The 19,842-nt window shown below is 38.5% G+C and overlaps 1 protein-coding gene across 5 annotated transcripts in view; it reads left to right on the top strand.

Annotated features, from left to right (window-relative positions):
• The first annotated feature begins 3,528 nt into the window (after positions 1-3,528).
• LOC114029997 (pre-mRNA-processing factor 39) overlaps positions 3,529-19,842 on the top strand; it is a 39,719-nt gene continuing 23,405 nt past the window's right edge. Inside the window, exons 1-4 of one of the 5 annotated variants that reach the window (XM_027844651.1) lie at positions 3,529-3,710; positions 11,120-11,473; positions 12,204-12,329; positions 12,976-13,094. In XM_027844651.1, coding sequence (XP_027700452.1) covers positions 11,153-11,473; positions 12,204-12,329; positions 12,976-13,094 — 566 coding nt within the window. In that variant the 5' untranslated portion in view covers positions 3,529-3,710; positions 11,120-11,152. Of the gene's footprint in view, positions 3,711-11,119; positions 11,474-12,203; positions 12,330-12,514; positions 12,848-12,975; positions 13,095-19,842 lie in introns of those variants that run through there. The other 4 variants (XM_027844652.1, XM_027844654.1, XM_027844656.1 and 1 more) reach the window with 4 other exon arrangements.

Raw genomic sequence — 19,842 nt, 5'->3', positions numbered from 1 at the left:
TGAACCAGTTAGGAGCTGCTAGGTGGCATAGTGAATAGAGTGTCAAGCCTGGAATCAGGAAGACCTGAGTTCAAATTTGACCTCAGGCATTTACTAGCTGTGTGATTCTAGGCAAGTCACTGAGACTCAGTTCCTCATCTGTAAACTGAGATGGAGAAGAAAATGGCAAACCACTGTAGTATCCTCTGCCAAGGGGTGAGGAAGAGTCAGACTTGACTGAAAAACGATTAAACAACAACAGTGAACCAGAGAAGAATGAGGCATACGTTTTCAGAAACAGTCAAAGCAGGGTTGGAGTAGTACAGGATAGTGACAGTGAAGAAGGAGGAGGAGGAAAGAAGGGAGGGAGGGAGAAAGGACTGAAGGAAAAAGGAAGGAGGGAAGGAAGTAGAAAAGGAAAAGAGCTTTAATGAATCAATAAACAGAAGAGAAGATAAGGAAGCTCTGAAGGGGACAGGGACAAGCAGGGTAGTAAATTTATTTACATTTAAATTTTATTTAATTAATTGTTATTTATTTATTTAATTATTTAATCAATTAAATGTAAATTTATTTACATTATTTACATTTAAAATTTGAATTTTTTTTTTAAAAACTGTTAGTTCTAACTAACTGTTAGTTAGAACTGAACATAAAACAACTGATTAGTTTAAGATTGGAAAAGGAGTATGACGAGGCTGTGTATTGCCTCCTTATTTATTTAACTTACATGCAGAGTATATAATGGGAAATGCCAGGCTGGATGAATCAAAAGCCTGAATTAAAGTTGCCAGGAGAGATAACAACAATCTCAGATATGCAGACAAATACCACTCTGATGGAAGAAAATGAAGAAGTAAGACACATGGGGGCAGCTGGGTGGCTCAGTGGATAGAGCACCAGCCCTGAAGTCAGGAGGACCTGAGTTCAAATCAGACCTCAGACCAAACACTTGACACTTACTAGCTGTGTGACGCTGGGCAAGTCACTTAACCCCAATTGCCTAAAAATTAAAAAAAGGAAAAAAGAAAAAAAAGAATTAAGAAGCATGTTGATGAAAGTGAAAGAGGAGAGTATAAAAGTTGGCTTGAAGTTTAATATCAAAAAAACCTAACATCCTGGCAACTGATTCCATCACTTCCTGGCAAATAAAGGGAGAATAAATGGAAGCAGTGTCAGATTTTATATTCTTGGGCTCAAAGATCCCTGCAAATGGCAACCATAGCCATAAAACTAAAAGACACTTGCTCCTTGGAAAAAAAGCTATGGCAAATCTGGACAGCATATTAAAAAGTAGAGACATTAACTTGCTGACCAAGGTTAGTATAGGCAAAGTATGGTTTTTCCAGTAGCAATATATGACTATGAGTTGGACTACAGGGAAAGCTGAGCACTGCAGAATCATACTTTTCGAATTGAGGTGCTAGAGAAGAGTTTTGAAAGTCCTTTGGACAACAAGGAGATCAAATCAGTCAATACTTAAAGAAATTAATCCAGGCTATTCACTGGAAGGTCAAATACTGAAGCTGAAGCTTAAATATTTTGGTCACATAATGAGAAGACAGGGCTTATAAGAAGACGCTCATGTTGGGAAAGATCGAAGGCAAAAGGAAAAGGGGATGGCAGAGTACAGATGGATAGATAATGTCACTGAAACAACAGACATGAGCTTGGACAGACTTCAGGGGATACTGATGAGGCAGAAGAGTGCTTGAGGCAGATGGAGCAAGCAGCACGAGATAGGAGATAGGATGAAGGATGTAATCAGCCAGAAAAGTGATCAAAGAAGACTTTGAAGCCCCCACCCATGGATTTATCTGTGTGCTTTCACAAAGCACCCTCCATGCCAGAACAATTCTTCTCCTCCCCTTTCCAGTTCTCTCTGCTTATCATCTCCCGACTACCTGACATCCCAGGCACTTTGGAGTCATGCTTACTCCACCCATTCTCTCGTCCTTTCCCCCCATTCCATAAAATTGTATTTAAACCATACCTTTGACCTAGCTAACCACCTTTGACTCCTGTGGGAAGCAGGGGCCTCTTTGTTTCCTTAGGGGAGCAGGGCCTTTGGTTTGTGCTCTGCTTCCCATGTGGAGTAGAGCCCACTGGGACTCTGCCTCATGGGGAGCAGATGCGGTTGGGTACGTCTTTAACTTGCAGACTGTCCGAGTGAATTCTTTCAGGACACTAGCACCTGTGTGTCTCTTCCTCATCATTTCAGGTAGCACTCCAACATTCTTGGGGTCCACCCTGAACTCATCACCCATGGCTACAGAGAAAGTCCAAGTGAATTCCTTCACACCTGAACCAGCCCTCCCAACTCTAAATTTAACAACACTACAGGATAGAAGGGCCTGGCATGCTGTGGTGCATGGGGTCACAAAGTCAGACATAACTGAACAACAACAAAATGTGGGGAGAGAGGCAAGACAAGTTACTGAAAACAAGAGTTCACGTTTTCATATACAATCCTGCCCTTTTTTTTGTTGCTACTCTTTGCATATTGAAAGGTTCCAGTTTGTAGAGTTTCTTTGTGGATTTTTTGTTTGTTTTGAAGAGATTTGAAGTTATTGGATTTACTACTCCCAAAGAGACTTTGGGTAAATCAATTAATTTTCAGGTCAAATTTTCTCTTTTGTAAAATAATGGAGTTGGATTAGATTAAATGTGAGGTAAAGCTCCTCACTAATAGTTTAAGATCCACCAATCTCCACACCAAAAAACCAAATAAAAGTTCACATTTTGTTCAGTTTGGAGAGTAGAATTGAGTTTCTCCTGCTTTTAGGTGGATCGATGGAGTTGGAGAAGGGTTGGAGAAAGTACTTCTGAGTACTGCCCTGAAAGGTACAAATCCTGTTTCAGGGATTAAATTTATATTTCTTTGGGCATACAGCAACAATAACAAAAGATCCTGTTATCACGGCATATGTATTTTTTTCCTAGGAATTGGCTTCATGGCATAATGACCCTTATAGCCTCTAAGTCCATCTCTAGTGTTGGGATTTGGGGAAAGAAACTATACCGTATTGTGAACTCCTTGAGAGCAAGGATGCTTTTGCTTTAATGCTGAGCACATAGTAGGTTCTTTTAAAAAATTTTTATTAATTCATTTTATCAACAATCACTTCCATAAGCTCACATAGTAGGTTCTTAACAAGTTTGCTAACTTGACAGTACGCAGAGCCGAGAGATCAAGAGGGACACCAGCTGCTAGGGGCTTCCCCAGCTCAGCACAGGTGAGGCGGGCACCGTGAGTGGAGCGCACCGCGGTCAGCACTGCTGCAGCTGCGGGGGATTCCGGAGCTCAGCTCCACTGAGGTGTGCAGAGAGCACGTGGAACGCAACAACCCGGAGCTGCGGGGAGGGGGGGAGGGAGGGGGGAGGGGGAGGGGCACTCCCTGGAGTCTCGGGAGCTCCAGCCCAGGTGGACGCGCCGGCGCGTGGGTGGAGCGCAGCGGAGAGACACGTGATCCCGCCTGCCCGCGAGGGGAACGCGAACGCATGCGCCCTGCGTTCTCTGCTTGTCGTGGGCGGGGCGCTTGGAGCTACCGCAGCCGCAGTAGCCGGAGCCGCTGAGGCCGCTGCAGACGTGGCTGTCTGGCCTCGTTTTGTGGGGAGCCAGGCCCAAGTCTCTCCTTAATGGCACTGAACGGCTTCCAGCGCAAGGTTAGTGCGGGTCGGGCGGCGAGGTAGAGACGCTAGCAGAGAGCCGGCGGCCGACTTCTCCAGGGGTAAGGCCTGATTTGGTTTGTCTCGGCCCTGGGCCTAACTCCACCTCCCCACCCCCCACCCCACAGGCCCTCGCGGCCTGGCCCGAACTTGGCGCCCGAAGCGCTGGCGCCGCTGCCCTCCTCCCCCGAGTCGCCCCACCCTTCCCCAGTCCCTCGCCGGCCCTCTCTCAGCGCGATTGCCGCCCCGCGGGCTTCTACCCGAGGGACGGCCCTTTCGGATTTGGGCTGGGACTTGCCCGCTTCCCTGGCACCACGAGGTTGTTGGGCGAGTCTCTACAGATGGCCGTCCTCCCCGCCCCCACCCTCCACATTTGAAAGCAACCGGGGATGGGGGCGGGGGGCAGGGAGCCACGACAAATCCTGCCCAGTTAAGGCTCAGTGGGTCTTCCAGGGTACAGAAAATCCTACCGTCAAGTCAATCTGCGAGCACGTTATACATCTACTGTAGTGTCAGGCACTGTGCTAAACCTTGGACCGTAAGCAGGCAGCAGCATTGTAAAAATAGGTCAAAGTCTCCTTATAATTTGGCAATTTCTGGTCAGGAAGAGAACTCAAACAATCATTTTGGAACCCGACTTTTCTTCCTGATAGTTTCAGAGCCAGCCTCAGTTTTTTTTTTTTTTCATTTCTACTTTGCAATATCAATCAGCAAGCACTTTTTAAAGTGCCTAATATGTGCTAGGCTCTGTTGATAATAAAGACAAAAATGGAAGTCCCATCATCTCAAAGAGTTTACGTTCAGTGATGAGTAGGGGATGAAGGGAGGAACAACACATTTTATATGCTGAAAAAAAGACAGTTTTTGGGGGGGATCAGGAAAGGCTTCATGTTAAAAGTGGAGCCTTGAACTCTGGATCTTAAGGGAAACTAGACGTTCTGAGAGTCACAAGTGAGGGAAGAAAGCATTCTGGGCATGGGAGACAGATGAGAGATAGTGTCCTCTATGAAGGATTGGTAAAGTGGCATTTGGGGCTGGACCTTAAAGAGTGTTGAAGGTAAGTCACATGAAGGCTGGAAAGAGGTTTTAAGGGTTTGGGTGCCAGACAAAAGAGTTTATATTTTATTCTAGAAATGATAGGAAATCACCAGTTTGTTGATGAGTGTGAAGTGACATGTTTGGACCTTCGATTTAGGAAAATCATTGTCTGTTGAATGAAGAATGGGTTGGTTTGGGGGAGGGGGCACAGACTTGAGACAGGCAAAACTGATTAGGCTTTTGAAATAGTGCAGGTGAGAAGTGATGAGGCCCTGAACTAGGATGGTGGTTGTGTGATTGGACAGAATGTGGGAGAGGTGGGAAGTGTTTTAGAGGTACAGAGGACAAGATTTGGCAACTGAATTGAGTTTATGGGGTCTGGAGAATGAGCAGAGTTGTTTGTGGAGTTGAGGATGACACCAAAGTTTTAAAAACCTTGGGTTACTGTAAAAATGATGATGTCACTAGAAATAGGGAAGTCTGGAAGTTGAGTATGTTTCTGGGGGAAAGATCTGTGTTGTTTTGAATATGTTAGATTCAAGATACTTATATGGAACATTCAGTTTGAAATGGCCAATAGGTGATTTATGGGACTGGATCCCAGGAGAGAGACTTGGACTGACTATATAGATCTAGGGATTATCTGCATAGAAATTAATTAAACCCACAGGAGCTGGTTGGTGAGAGAGCATAGAGGAAAAAGAGCCTTGAGATAAACTTACAGTTAGGGATATGAAATGAATGATAATCTAGCAAAGGGGACTGGATAGGAGCAGACAGGTAGGTGGACAACAAAGAGAGTGTCTAGAACTGAGAAGATGGTCAACAGTGTCAAACGCTGTACTTAGATTTTGAGGCTGAGGATTGAGAAAAGGATGTCAGGTTTGGCAGTTGAGATCATTTAGAGAGCAGTTTCAGCTGAGTGAAGAGATTTGAGGTGGGACTTTTCTTAGGAGCTTGAGAAATGGAGGGGAGGTAATAGGATAACCTGAAGGGGTGGTGGGATCTAGTGAGAAGTTTTAAGTTAAAAAGTAATGCTACCTTATTAACTCTGCTGCAAGTAGTCCTGTTAGGCAGTTTGGATAGTAGAATCAGGAAGATCTCGCTTCACGCCCTGGCCTCTTACACGTATTTGCTGTGTAACAATGGGTAAGTCATTTAACTTCAGTGCCCTAGGTGACTGAAATGAAAAGGCATGAAGTGCTTACTGTGTGGTGCTGTAAGTGAAGCTATTAAGTTGCAGCTACTGTTAACTTTTTATAAATTTTCTAATGTGTGGGACTTTTCCCTTTGTGCCCTTTAATAAAGATAAAATGGCAATAAGAAGTAAAGGTCTTATTAAATTTTATGAACCCAATAATCAACTCCATAATAATAGACTCTGGGGATAATAGGTGAGGTGAGTCGTTGATGTCGTAACTGGGGTGATAATTGAGACAGGAAGAATACAGTATTTTCTCTGTCTGAGGTTGTTCAGGCAGCATTACTAAGTAGACTTACTAATAATTATCCAGAAAAAAAAAAATAATGTAATTCTAACTTTATGGAAATGGAGTTTTCTTTATAGGATTAGAAGCAGTGGGTCCTTATTTAGAAACCTTGTGTTTGTCTTGCTAAAGTATAGAATTATTTTAAAAAAGGTTACTGAAGTTTCTTTCAGGTATTGTCAAAGACTAAGATTACTTCCTTTGCCTGTTCACCTTTATAATCTAATTTAAGTAACTTCTGAGGTGGTGGGATACTTTGTTTCATTGATGTATGTTTCTGGGTTTCCTTGCACTAATTTAATTTATTTCATTATAGTTTAAATTACTGAAGTTAATGTACTTAATCAGCTGAGCTAAGCGGGATCATTTTTGCTTACCATAATTTGAGACTTTTTGTGTTGTTGTTGTTGTTGTTTTTTTTGCTTAGGCAATTGGGGTTAAGTGACTTGCCCAGGGTCACACAGCTAGTAAGTGTCAAGTCTCTAGTCTGAGACTGGATTTGAACTCAGGTCCTCCTGACTTCAGGGCCAGTGCCTTATCCATTACTTGCTGTCCAATTTGAGACTTGACCTCCTATTTTGTTACATTAGTTATTTACACATTGGTTAAATTTCAGTCATTACCAGATGATCTCAAAGCTTTAAAGCCTTTGCTAGCCTAAACTGTGTTTGTTTTAATCACTGTTAACAAAGTAATCTGACCAAAAGTAATCTGGAAGTTTAGAATGCAAGAAGCCCCAATTTAGCATATATGTATTTATTTATTTTTTTGCCCTACACTTTTTCTACTTTCTAATTCATACTTGTGCTTCTCCTTTCTTTCTTTACCCATTTGTTTATTCTTACGTCCTCCACTCTCCCACTGGGGTGGGATTGGTGGTTAAGGTGGGGAGAAGGGATAGTAGTGATTCTAGTTAGCTAGTGTTTAACAACAGCAACCAAAAAAAGGCCAAACTCTATAAACCTTTTGACATATCATTTGGGTTAAGAGTGTAGGGGTATGCGTGTATGTCCTTTTTCATTTGAATGTTCTTATGGGGATTTTGGAGTTGCATATTAGAAAAAAAGGTTAAGATTTCTAGATTCAAGTTATTTTTCCAAACACTTAAAGATCCAAAATCATAGAATCTTAGTATTAAAAGGGACTTTAGAGATCATTAATTAAAGATATATTCAATTTATCTGGAAACTAAGCTTATAAAATTGGTTATCAGCCCTGGGACTAAAAATTCATGTTTCCTGACAACGAGTCCTTAGTCTCCTAATATTTAAATGGTGCACAATCTGCTTCTGAAAATAATAGATAAAATTTGCAAAAAAGTTTTTGTTAGCTACAGGGGAATTTTCCCAGAGAAATTTCTTCCCCCTTCCTGCCCACTTTTTAAAGAAATGTAACTCATTCAAATCATCCTAAAAAGCCCCTTAAAATTCTAAATTGGCAAACAAAGTTATTGTTGAATCAATATCTAGTGTTTGTCATGGCTAGCACATTTTTTAGGTAGGTCAAATTTATTATACTGTGGGAAACATTTCAAGTGCTTATTATGGCTGACTGACATTTTAACAAGCATTTATTAAATCTACTTTTTGTCAGGATACTTTGTGTAAGGAACCGAGGATACAAGGACAAAAACCTTAACAGTACCCACCTTTAATAAACTTAACTTCTACCAGAGGGAATAGTTTGTATATAGATAAGTAAATAGAAACTATACACAAAATAAAAATAATTTAGCGATGGGGATGGAAGCACTAATGGGGGGAGAGTGAGAAAAAACCTCTTAAGTGGCACTTGAACTGAATTTGAAGGGAGTTAGGGATTCTAGGAAGCAGAAAAGATGAAGGGAGCGTATTCTAGGCATGGGCAGCCTGTGCAAATAGGACATGATATGTAGAAGGAAAGAACAAGCAAAACGGTTTCAGAGTCTTTGAAGGGGAATAATGTGAAATCAGTCTGGAAAGACTGATTTGAACCAGCTCATTAAGGGCTTTAAATGATAGTTGGAGGCTGCTATGATGGTTCAAGTGATGGTGTATAGAAAGAAATAGGTTGGTTGTAGTATGTGGAAAGACAGGGGTGGATGTGAGACATGTCCTGTAGACAGGACAGACTGATGCTTAACTAGCTTGTTGAACCAGTCTCACATGATTCCTTAAGATGTAGCTATTTTTTAGTACCTTGAAATCTCTTATAATTAGTATATACTTTGTAAGACTGCTGCAAATACAAGAGCCTCTTTGGTATACTACAGCTTTGGAACACAAGTCAAGAAACTTGGCTTCTAGTCATAAGTTCTTAGATTTTGAGCTAGGAGAAAACTAAAATGACCTTACAATCCAACCCCACACTTTCAGGAGGATGTGAAGAGAACATAGGGTGCAGAGATGTCATGACTTGTCCATGACTTACATACATGTAATATGGTTGGGATTCCAATCCATGACCTCTGGCTGCAAATATAGTGGTATTTCTCCTTTACTGTGCAAAAGGTGTTTATATTCTGCCACATACTATGTAAGTTTGGGCAATGTGGCATAGTGGATGGTGGACTTGGAGTCCAGCTTGAGTTCAGATTCCTCCATATTTATTGTGTGACAACGGGCAAGTCAGTTAAGTTCTTTGAGCCTGAGTTTTCTTATCAGTACATGTGGACAGTCTACTTCATGGTACCTACCTTACAGGTATATGAAGTTCAAATGAGGTAATACATTTCATTTGGGGTTGGATTAAGTGGTCCATAGGAGTCAAGTCCAGTTTGACTTGAACATAGTTTTACAATTTTAAATCATGATGTTTTATGGTTTTTTTATTTATCTTTATAATATTATTGTTCATATTTGGGATTTATAAGATGCCAATCCTCAGTCGGGAATTCTACCCTCAACTATTTGTTGTTGTCCAGTCATTTTTCAGTCTTGTCAGACTCATGACATTTGGGGTTTTCTTGGCAAAGATAACTAGGGTGGTTTTCCATTTTCTTCTCCAGATGATTTTACCGATGAGGAAGGAGAGGTAAACGAGGTTAAGTGACTTGCCCAGGGTCACCCAGTTTGAAGCCAGATTTGAATTCAGGATAATTAGTCTTCCTGACAGCAGGCTTAGCACTCTATCCACATCACACCGATCTGCCCTAACTGTAATTATAGAGCTGTCCACAAGTGGTGTACGGAGTGTTAAGGGATGTCAACAACATACATTGTTCCAACAGGGAACTCTGCTTCTAATTTCCAGTTTATCATATATATATGTATGTCTTGTTTGGACGTAGTTGTTTTCATGTTGTCTCCCACTTAGATTATGAAGTAGAGGGCATGGACTTTTTGCTTTTCTTTGTGTCTCTAGAGCTTAGCATGGTGCCTGGCACATAGTAAGCAATTAATACTTACTGACTTGACTTCCCACAGTAGTATATTCCTTTTACTGTCCCTTCATTTTTTCTCATAAAAACTCCAGAAAAGAACCAATCCACCCCCAGGATCATTGTTTTCTATATTTAACAACCTCAGGGAAATGGAATGCTACGTGTATATGTTGAGTGCATGAAGGGGAGTAATGTAAACCTCAAAAAAATAGGTTGAACTCAGGTTGTGAAGTCCTATAAATGCTAAACAGAGGAGTTTATATTTAATCTTATAGGAAATAGGGAACGACTGGCATTTTATTAAGTAAGAGTGATAAGGTCACTCAAGCATAAGATTTCTTAAGCATAAAGTAGCTTTGTAAAAGATGGATTCAAGCAGGAAGAGATTTGAGGTGGTAAGCAGACCAGTTAGGAAGCATTGCAACTGTCTTGGCCAGAAGTAATGAGGGACTGAAATAAGCTAACATCTATATGGAGTAGCAGGATGGAATCAGATACAAAGATATTGTAGATATAGAAATGACAAAATTTGGTAAATGGATATTTGAGTTGTGAGAGTGAAAAATAGAGGGTAATGCAGAGGTTATACAAACCTGGGTGATGGGAAGAATGATATTTTTGGTAAAGAGAAGTCTGGTAGTGTGGATGGATTTGGGACTAATCATTTCCCCCCTCTGGTTCTCAGTTTCCCCATTTGTAAAACAATTATTTAGCCTACCCTTAATAGCAGTGCCTGGTACACATAAGTATTTGTGGATAGAACAAATGATGAAAAGTTGTATTAGCGTTGTGATTTAGAGCAGCACTTTTAAAAAAAATTTTATTTATTTTGAGTGAGGCAATTGGAGTTAAGTGACTTGCGCAGTCACATAGCTAGTGAGCCTTAGGTGTCTGAGGCCAGATTTGAACTCGGGTTTTCCTGACTCCAGGGCTTGGTGCTCTATCCACTGTGCCATCTAGCTGCTCTTAGAGCAGCATTTCTTAAGCTGTGGGTCACTACGCCATGTAGGGTTGCATAACTGAATGTGGGGGTTGTGAAAAATTTGGCAGCAGTAAAAGTTTTCTGAACATGCAATGACTAAAAATTATCAAGCACAATGAATCCAACGTGTTTCTGGCAGCCCTTCCTCATGTTGCATCATGTGACTTCACTGCAGCCTTGGTTCTGAACACACAACACATGGCAATTTGCACTGTGCATGCTGTCATACCACACAACCACAACAAATGTTGCCAGAAACACCTCAGTTTAGATTCGAGACTACTGTCTTTAATAAATAGTAAAATTATATGTATCCCAAAGAATTGTTTTAAAATAAATTTCTTTATGATTTATTATCAATAAATGTTTGATTTGTATAACTATTTTATATACTTATATACCCAGGGACATGTAAAAATTTCTTGGGCCAAAAGGGGTCACAAGTGGAAGAAGTTTAAGAAGCACTGATTTAGAGAATAATTGGGTGTTGAAGTTGTATATTTCTTTTGCATTTAAGAAGACTAGTTGGAGGGGGTTGATTGCATGTTGGGGCTATTTTATTATCTTTTGGAAGATGGTGATTTTTATTGTATGTTTTCACAGGTTATTGTTTAACAGAAGACAACATCAACAGCTATGCAGAATTCTACTCACATGGATGAGTACAGCAGTTCTAGCAATGGCAATGCAAGCAATGGTTCTGAGGTAGCCATAGAGCAACCCACTGATTTCAGTACTGAGATTATGAATGTTATAGAGATGGAACAGTCACCTGATGGCTCTCCTAATGTGAATGAAGAAAATACAGAGGAAAATGAAATTTCAAATGTAGAACTGCCAGTGACAGACACTGAAGCACAATTTCCTCCAGAATATGAAAAGTTTTGGAAAACTGTAGAAAATAATCTCCAGGATTTTACTGGCTGGGTATATTTGCTGCAATATGTAGAACAGGAGGTTAGTAATTATTTAAAATTAAGAATAAATGGGGAGGCATAGAAAATATTAATTTTATCAGGCAGGTTCTTATTCTTAAATATTTTTTTGTTTCAGATTGTTTTCAGACCTCAATGAGACTATTTTTTAATAGTGTGATTTGCCTAAAGATTCTTGTCTAATCCTTGCATTTTGGTGTAGGACAAAATAGAAATTGAATTAAATCTTTAATAATGTGGATATTAGAGAAATGTTTCTAATACCATCTTACAGGAAAAGAATACTAGCTCATAGCATAAGTATTATGTTATTGAAAGTTAAAATGTGCTCACAGTTAGATTTAATGGCTTCTCTCTCAGTCAACAAGCGTTGTAGTTGCACAAGTATGGTCATCAGTAAATGTGCTTTAGATTTTAAGCTTGTTTCATGAGAGGCAACTTGACTTAGTAAGATGAAGATTGGCTTTCGATACAAGAAGACTTAACTTTTGAATTAATCTTTAAATACTTAATATGCTTCATGAGATTGTCATGAGGATCAAATGAGATCATGTTTATATACTGCTTTGTAATCTTAAGCACAGTGTAAATTATTACTTGGCACTTCTTTTAATCCATTCCTTTATTTTTATTAAACTATTATTTAGATGAGCATTTTCTAATATGTTATTTGATAAATTGGTTTGTGTTCTTCATGTAAGAAATAAGATTTTCAAAAACATTCTGCTTGTGTTTTTTTTTCTCCCCATCAGAATCACTTGCTGGCTGCCAGGAAAGCATTTGACAAATTTTTTACACACTACCCATATTGCTATGGTTATTGGAAAAAGTATGCAGACCTTGAAAAGCGCCATGACAACATTAAACAATCAGATGAGGTGCGTACATCACAGAATGAAGTTAACACCATTAGGTACTGTAAGCCAAATAATAACAAAACACTTTTTTTTTTTTTTGGCTGGCAGTACCTACCATATATGCTCAAATAGTTTAATAGGGTATTTTATTTGCATTTGTCACTCTTGTGGCATTTGTAGCTAATATTTTCTCTCTTTGTTGGCAGGTGCGTAAAACCTCAACAGTTTGTCAAGCTTTGCAGTGCAAGCCTCTGTATTACACTGCAGCTTAACAAGTAGGGCAGGGCTTTTCTCACTTACATTTATTTCTCATTTTCCAAATAATATAGTTGGTTTGCTAGTCACATTTGCTACGTCTTATTGCATTTTTGGTCAGACGCTGTCATTGATGCTCTAATGGGTCTGTGCCCTATGGTCTGTACCCCAAAGCCTGCCCACACAACCCGGTCAGAATGCAGGGACTGCTGCGCTTTGAAGATCAAGATTCTGCACGTGGGGATCAGAACATTGCCATGTTCTATCCAACCTCCACCCAAATGGTAATGGTAGATTATTTAAACAAAATTCCAGTAATTAGTATTTCTAAGGTTCACCGGATAACACAGTGTTGCCTCTCTTTTAATAAATAAATAAATATTTGAAGTACAGTTTGTTGTTTTCTTCTTAGGTTTATCGGCGAGGGCTTCAGGCAATACCTCTTAGTGTTGATCTTTGGATTCATTATATAAACTTCTTAAAAGAAACATTGGACCCAGATGATCCTGAGACAAATAATACAATAAGAGGGTAGGTGAAATATAGATGTTATTTTCTTGCCGGGAGTAGGGGAGGGGGTTTAGACTTTTCTGCATTTCATTGAATTTTTTTATGCCCTAGCATGTGGTTGGTTTTTATAAAGGTATGATGTAAAGTTGAATTCCTTTCAGTTCTCATTCAGTTGTTGATACAGAAATTTATTTTAACTAATTTTTGTAAAATTCTGTTCTGGTCCTTCTTTTCTATGTTTTCCCGCCATCAGCTCTTATTATAATTTTTCCTCTTTTTGCCCCCTACCTCCTGCTTTACAAAGGGGGAAAAAAAATCAGAGAAAGAATAGAAATGGGATCTACACTTGTAATTTGCCTTACTGCCTCTTTGCCCAGACCTTGATCGTTGGTTCTTAATTTATTACTCTACTTTTAACCTCCCCTCCCCACCTTTTATAATTATATTTATGTAGTTGATGTTTTTTGACAGCCAGGTGGCACTTGTTTATTTTTCTGTTAAATTTGTCTTTATCTATAAGGGGCACATTGAATCCCCAACTCCTTAAGAGTTTTGTAGTTTATTTCTCCCTATAATTGATTAGATTTTCCTTTAAGTAACTTAAATGCTATGTCATTCAGTGCCTAACCTCTCAGTGATCTAAATAACTCCAAAAGTAGAAGTTGCAAAGAAGGTGCCAACCTTCATTTGTAGGAGTTGCCTTTCCTAGAGGTTCCCTATTCCAGTGAAATCACAAATCCATCCCGTTATCTATATCCCTGTTATCTTTGATGCCTTTAATCATAATTTAGTTCCTTGTCTGTTTCTTTGTTTCTGTTGATTTCCTTTGTAATTCTATGTATTTTCTTTTTTTTTTGCACTAAAAACATTATTTTGAGAAAAGGTCATTGATTTCATCAGACTGACAAAGGGATCTGTGACGCAAAAGGGTTGAGACACAAGTGGTAGTATCCTTCAAGGATTGCCTACAAAAATCCATTCATAGGACATTAAAACTAGAATTGAAATTGAGATCATATAGTTGAACCTCCTTTAAAGAAAAGATTGATATCTTCTGTTTTTACATTGTCTGTTCCCATGTATCCTTCACTACCCTTTCCTGGAGAGCCATTGCTCATACTAAAGAATTTTTAAAATGGGAAAAGGGAAATTACAGCTCATCAAAACATAATCAATATGTTGAAAAAAAAATTTTGACATGGTATGTAATATTTCATATAGAAAGACCATCTCTCCCCCCATCCTTCTGTAAAGGGGTGTAGGTGGGTTAGAGGTTGGGCAGTGGGGTTCCTTAATAGTTCTCGTTGAGGCCAAGTTTGTTCTTTATAATTTCACAACATCCATGTTCAGTTGTTTTATGGGAGTTGTTCTTTCCATTTCTGTTGATGTCATTGTACATATTATTTTCCTGGCTGTTCTTCATTTTGCATCAATTTATGTAAGTCTTTCCATTACATTTGTATACCACAGTCCAGCCATTCCCCATTGATGGACATCTAGTTTGTTTCTGGTTCTTTCCTATCACAAAAAGGGCTGCTGTAAATAATCTGGAGTATATAGAACCTTTTTTTTTTTTTTTGAAAATCAGTGACTTCCTTGGGTTATATATGTAGCAGCGGAATCTTTGGATCATTTTAGTACTTTATTTATATAATTTCACATTGCTTCCAAGAATGATTGGAATCATTGCAGCCACACCAACAGTGCATAGTATGTCTATTTTTTCCACATTCCTCCAACCTTGACTGTTCTTATCTTTTATTACCTTTGCTAATTTGCTGGATGTGAGGTGCCTACTTACCTCTTAACTATTCATTATTGGCTTGTGATTGCCATGTTTTGGATTCACTTGAGGCCTTATAAATTCTGCTCTAGGTCTTCATTTTAATTTTGTGAAACTTGTTTCACATCTTTTTTATTAATATATTGTTGAATTGCTTTCTAATCCATTCTGCTACCCTTTACTACATTAAGAGTTAAACCTATTTATATTCACCATTATGATTAATTGTATTTTCCCTCCATCAGCTCTTATTATAATTTTTCTTCTCTTTGCCCCCACCTTCTTCTTTACAAAGGAAAAAAAAAAAGGTGGAGAAAAAATAAGAAAGGGGATCTATACTAGTAATCCACCTGACTACTTTTTTTGCCTAGACCCAGACCATAGTTTCTTGCATTTTTTTACTCTACTTTTGACCTCCTTTCCTGCCACCTCATTTTATGATCATCCTTATGTAGTTGACATTTCTTGGATAGCTGGGTGGCATAGTGAATAGAGCTCTGGGTTTGGAATCGGGAAAACTCATCTTCTTGAGTTCAAATCTGGCCTCAGACACTGGGCAAGACCTGGGCAAGTCAGTGAACCCTGTTTGCCTCAGTTGCCTCATCTGTAAAATGAGCTAGAGAAGGAAATGGCAAACCACTGTGGTATCTTTGTCAAGAAAACTCCAGATGGGGGGCAGCTAGGTGGCGCAGTGGATAGAGCACCGGCCCTGAAGTCAGGAGGACCTGAGTTCAAATCCGGCTTCAGACCAAACACTTGACACGTACTAGCTGTGTGACCCTGGGCAAGTCACTTAACCCCAGTTGCCTAAAAAAATAAAAAAAAAAGAAAGAAAACTCCAGATGGGATCACAAAGGGTTGAACATGACTGAAATGACTGGAACAACAAAAGTTGATGTTTGTTTTGTTTGTGATTATTCCCTCCCTCTTAAATGTATCTTTCCATTTTCACTTCTTTACCTATTTCCCTGAATTTATTTGATTTCTACAATAAATTGTGTCGAAGCTCCACTTTTCCTTGTTCTAATAAAAATGAGGTTTTTGAGATGCTTACTTCTCACCCCTGTTTTTTGTAGTCTTGTCCAAAAAATTTGAGAAAGAAGTCCCTCTCCCCTTTTCTCCCTTAGTGTTTTCCTCTTTCCTTCCGTTTTCTTTTCTCTATTAAAACCTACAAAATAAAGCAGAACAATACCCCACCCAAACTGTACTTTTCTCTTTATTTTCTCTGTGATCCTTTAAGACAGTTGGGAATCCAAAGAGCCAATTGTTTTTTTTTTTTCCCCTCGGAATATAATCACTGGATCATCCCCCAGACCAGGAGTGGGGAGCCTGCAGCTGTGAAGCTACGTGTGATCCTTGGCTGCAGCCTTTTGACTGAGTCCAGATTTTACAGAACAAATCTTTTTATTAAGGGGATTTATTGTGTGAAGTTTGGATTCGGTCAAAGGACTGTACTTGAGGACCTAGAGGCCCACGTGTGGCCGCTAAGCTGGAGGTTCCCCACCCCTGACCTTGACCTTTCTAGTTGCTGAACTGCATTTACCTATTCTCATTTTCCCTTGTCTCCTATGCTTGTACTTGAAAGATTCCGCTTGTCTCAGGTCTTTTTGTCATGCTTGAGAGTTCCCTTTATGGTTTATTGTTATCCCATCCCCTTCCTTTTTTTTTTTTTATTTACCTGTGCAAGATTACCCTCAGTTTTGCAAGTTAAGTTATTCTTGGTAGTTATACCTTTTCTTCTGCCTTTTAGAATGTCATATTCCAAGATTTCCTTTCCTTTTTAACTGTGGCATTGTCTTGTGTGACTCTGAATATGGTTCTGTGGTACTTTAATTTTTTTCTTTTTTAGCTGTTTTCACTATTTCTTTAATCTGGAAGCTCTGGATTTTGATATAATGTTTCTGAGTTTTTTATTTGGGACTTCTTTCAGGAGTTAACAAGTGGAATATTTCTATTTAAGTTTGCCCTCTGGTTCTAATAGTTGTGAGCAGTTTCTTTTATGATTTTTTTGAAATGTGGTATCTTTTTTGGTCATATTTTTCATAAAATCTGATGATTCTTTTTTAAATAGTATTTTATTTTTTTCCAATTACACGTAAAGACAATTTTTAGCATTCATTTTTTTAAAAAAAATTTGTGTTCTAAGTTTTTTCCCTCCTTCCCCTCCCCTTCACTAAAATGGTAAGCAATTTGATACAGATTATACATGCAATCATGTAAAACATTTCCATATTAGTCATGTTGTGAAAGAAGAAACGAAAGGAAAAAATGCACAAAAAAAATAAAATGAAACTAGTATGCTTCAATCTTCATTCAGACTCCATCAGTTCTGGATGTGGATAGCATTTTGTATCATGAACTGTTTGGAATTGTCTTGGATCATCATATTGCTGAGAAGAGCTAGGTTATTCATAGTTGATCATCATTACAATATTGCTATTACTGTGTGCAATGTTCTCACTTTGCATCAGTACATGTAAGTCTTTACAGGTTTTTCTGAAATCATCCTGCTTGTTATTTCTTATAGAACAATAGTATTTCATGACATTCATATGCCCCAGCTTGTTTAGCCATTCCCCAGTGATGGTTATCCCCTCAATTTCTAACTCTTTGCTACCATAAAAAGAACAGCTCTAAATACTTTTGTACATGTAGGTCCTTTTCCCTTTTTTATGACCTCTTTGGGATAGACTCCTAGTAGTAATATTGCTGGGTCAGATGGCATGTGCAATTTAATAACCCTTTGGGCCTAGTTCCAAATTGTTCTCCAGAAGGGTTGAATCGCTTCACAACCCAACCAATAGTGCATTAGTGTCCCAGTTTCCCCACATCCTCTCCAACATTTATCATTTTCCTTTTCTGTCATATTAGCTAATCTGATAGGTGTGAGGTGGTACCTCAGAGTTGTTTTAATTTGCGTTTCTCTAATCAGTAGTGATTTAGAGCATTTTTTCATATGAATATAGATAGCTTTGATTTCTTCGTCTGAAAACTGCCTATTCATATCGGTGGTCAACACTGATTCTTAAATTACTTTTTCTTACCTCCAAGCCAGTTGTTTTTGATAGTAGATACCTAATTTGTTCTCTTTTTTTTTTTAACTTGTAATATTTTGTATAATTGAATGATTTTTCAAGGGTGTTTATTAAATGCTTACCCCAGGGATACAAATAGAAAAGGAATGAAGGTTATGTTATTCTAATTCGTAATAGTACAAGTCCATAAAGTTACAGGTGAGTGGATATTCAACTTACTTCATCCCACAACAGTGTAAGAATTGGCTTTGTGGTGGTTGATAGTTCCAGAACTGGGAAGAGGGAAAGGGTTCCAGTGCTAAGGCTAAGTAAGGATACCGGTTATGAGCTTACGTCGTTGTGAGTGGGGCTGTGGAGTTAGTGAACCAAGAGAAAAAGAAGTAAATGAAAGAGTACTGGGACTTTCTTGAAGTAATGTTTTGGGAGAAGCATTTGCCTGCCAAAGGAGTGGGCCCACAGGTGCAAATTCCCCTAATTTGTGGTCTCTGGTGTGGACTTGGAGAAAGTTGTAGAGCAGGTGGCTAAAATAGAAGGAATAAAACATTGACTCCTCTGTGTGTTGTATTTGTGTGTATGGAGTTATTTTCTTGGTAGTATCCTTAGCCACTATATTTTTTCAACATGTTAGGAATTTTCTTTTGTTTACACGTCTCCAGCCTCAATTCCTTTATTTTTTGTGTTAGGGACAGTCTTTGTCCCCTCTCCTCCCACAGTCCTGGATGGTGTAGCTGGGTCCTGACTCCCTCTCTGCCTCCTCCTCCTCCTCCTCTGTTTTTTTGTTTTTTTTTCAATAAACTTAACAAAAATACAATTTAAATATAACATGGACAGGAAGTTTATTTGAAATTGAACATTTTTTAAAATGTGCATACTTAAATGTGCATGTGTGTATATATACACGCAATAGTAGCAAAACTGCACTTGTACTATGTATTCTTAATATATTCTATTGATAATTTTTCCTTTAAACAAAAGTTGCATTTGTATTAGTCCTCACTGTGTACACTTGGGCCTCTACCCTCCCAACCCATCCCAAGCAGATGCCCTCCCTTTATCCGTATAGGTATAATTATTAAAGAAAAATGCATACATTGGTCATAACTCTTACCTGATTCAAGACCTCTCTACCAAGAGAGATGAAGTATGTTTTATTAAAACACTTCTGAAATCATGATTTTTGCCTTGATAAAAGTTAACTCTTTCTGTTATTTTTCTTTATGTTATTGTAGTCGCTGTATAAATCTAATTTTTTTATTTTGGTTCTATTTCATTCTGCGTCGGTCACACAAATTTCCACATTTCTCTGAATTCTTTTTTGTCATTTTTAAAGGTTCCCAAAAAAATAAAAAACCCTTATAAGCTGTAACTTTGCTTTTGCAAAGAACATGAACATGACCTCATACAAAAAAGGTCAAGAAAAAAGAATTTTATATAAAACCGAATGTATTGTGTCAAGCTCGTATTTTAATGTAGAGTTAAAATGGTAGTGCCAACAGTGACCTAGTTTTCTCTAGTCTGAACTTCGTATTCTCTCTCTGTGTATTTTTTTTCATTTTTAATAACATTTTTTTTCCATAATTACACATCAAGACAATTTTTAGCATTCATTTTTACAAGATTTTGAGTTCTAAATTTTTCTTCCTCCCTTCTCTCATGAAAATGGTAGCAGTTTGATATGGATTATACATGTGCTATTATGTAAAACATTGCCATATTAGTCACAGTTGTGAAAGAAGAAACAGATCAAAAGGAAAAAAAAAGAATTAAGTGAAAATATATACTTGGATCTGCATTCAGAGTTCATCAGTTCTTTATCTGGATGTGGATACATTTTCCTTTGTGAATCCTTTGTACTTGGATCATTATGTTGCTGAGAAGAACTGAGTCATTCATAGGTGATCATCACACAGTGTTGCTGATACTGTGTACAGTGTTTTCCTAGTTCTGCTCT

This window comes from Vombatus ursinus, unplaced genomic scaffold (genome assembly GCF_900497805.2).
Source record: "Vombatus ursinus unplaced genomic scaffold, bare-nosed wombat genome assembly UNPS02014945.1, whole genome shotgun sequence".
NCBI classification, from domain to species: Eukaryota; Metazoa; Chordata; class Mammalia; order Diprotodontia; family Vombatidae; genus Vombatus; species Vombatus ursinus.
This window is presented reverse-complemented; position numbering and strand designations above follow the sequence as displayed.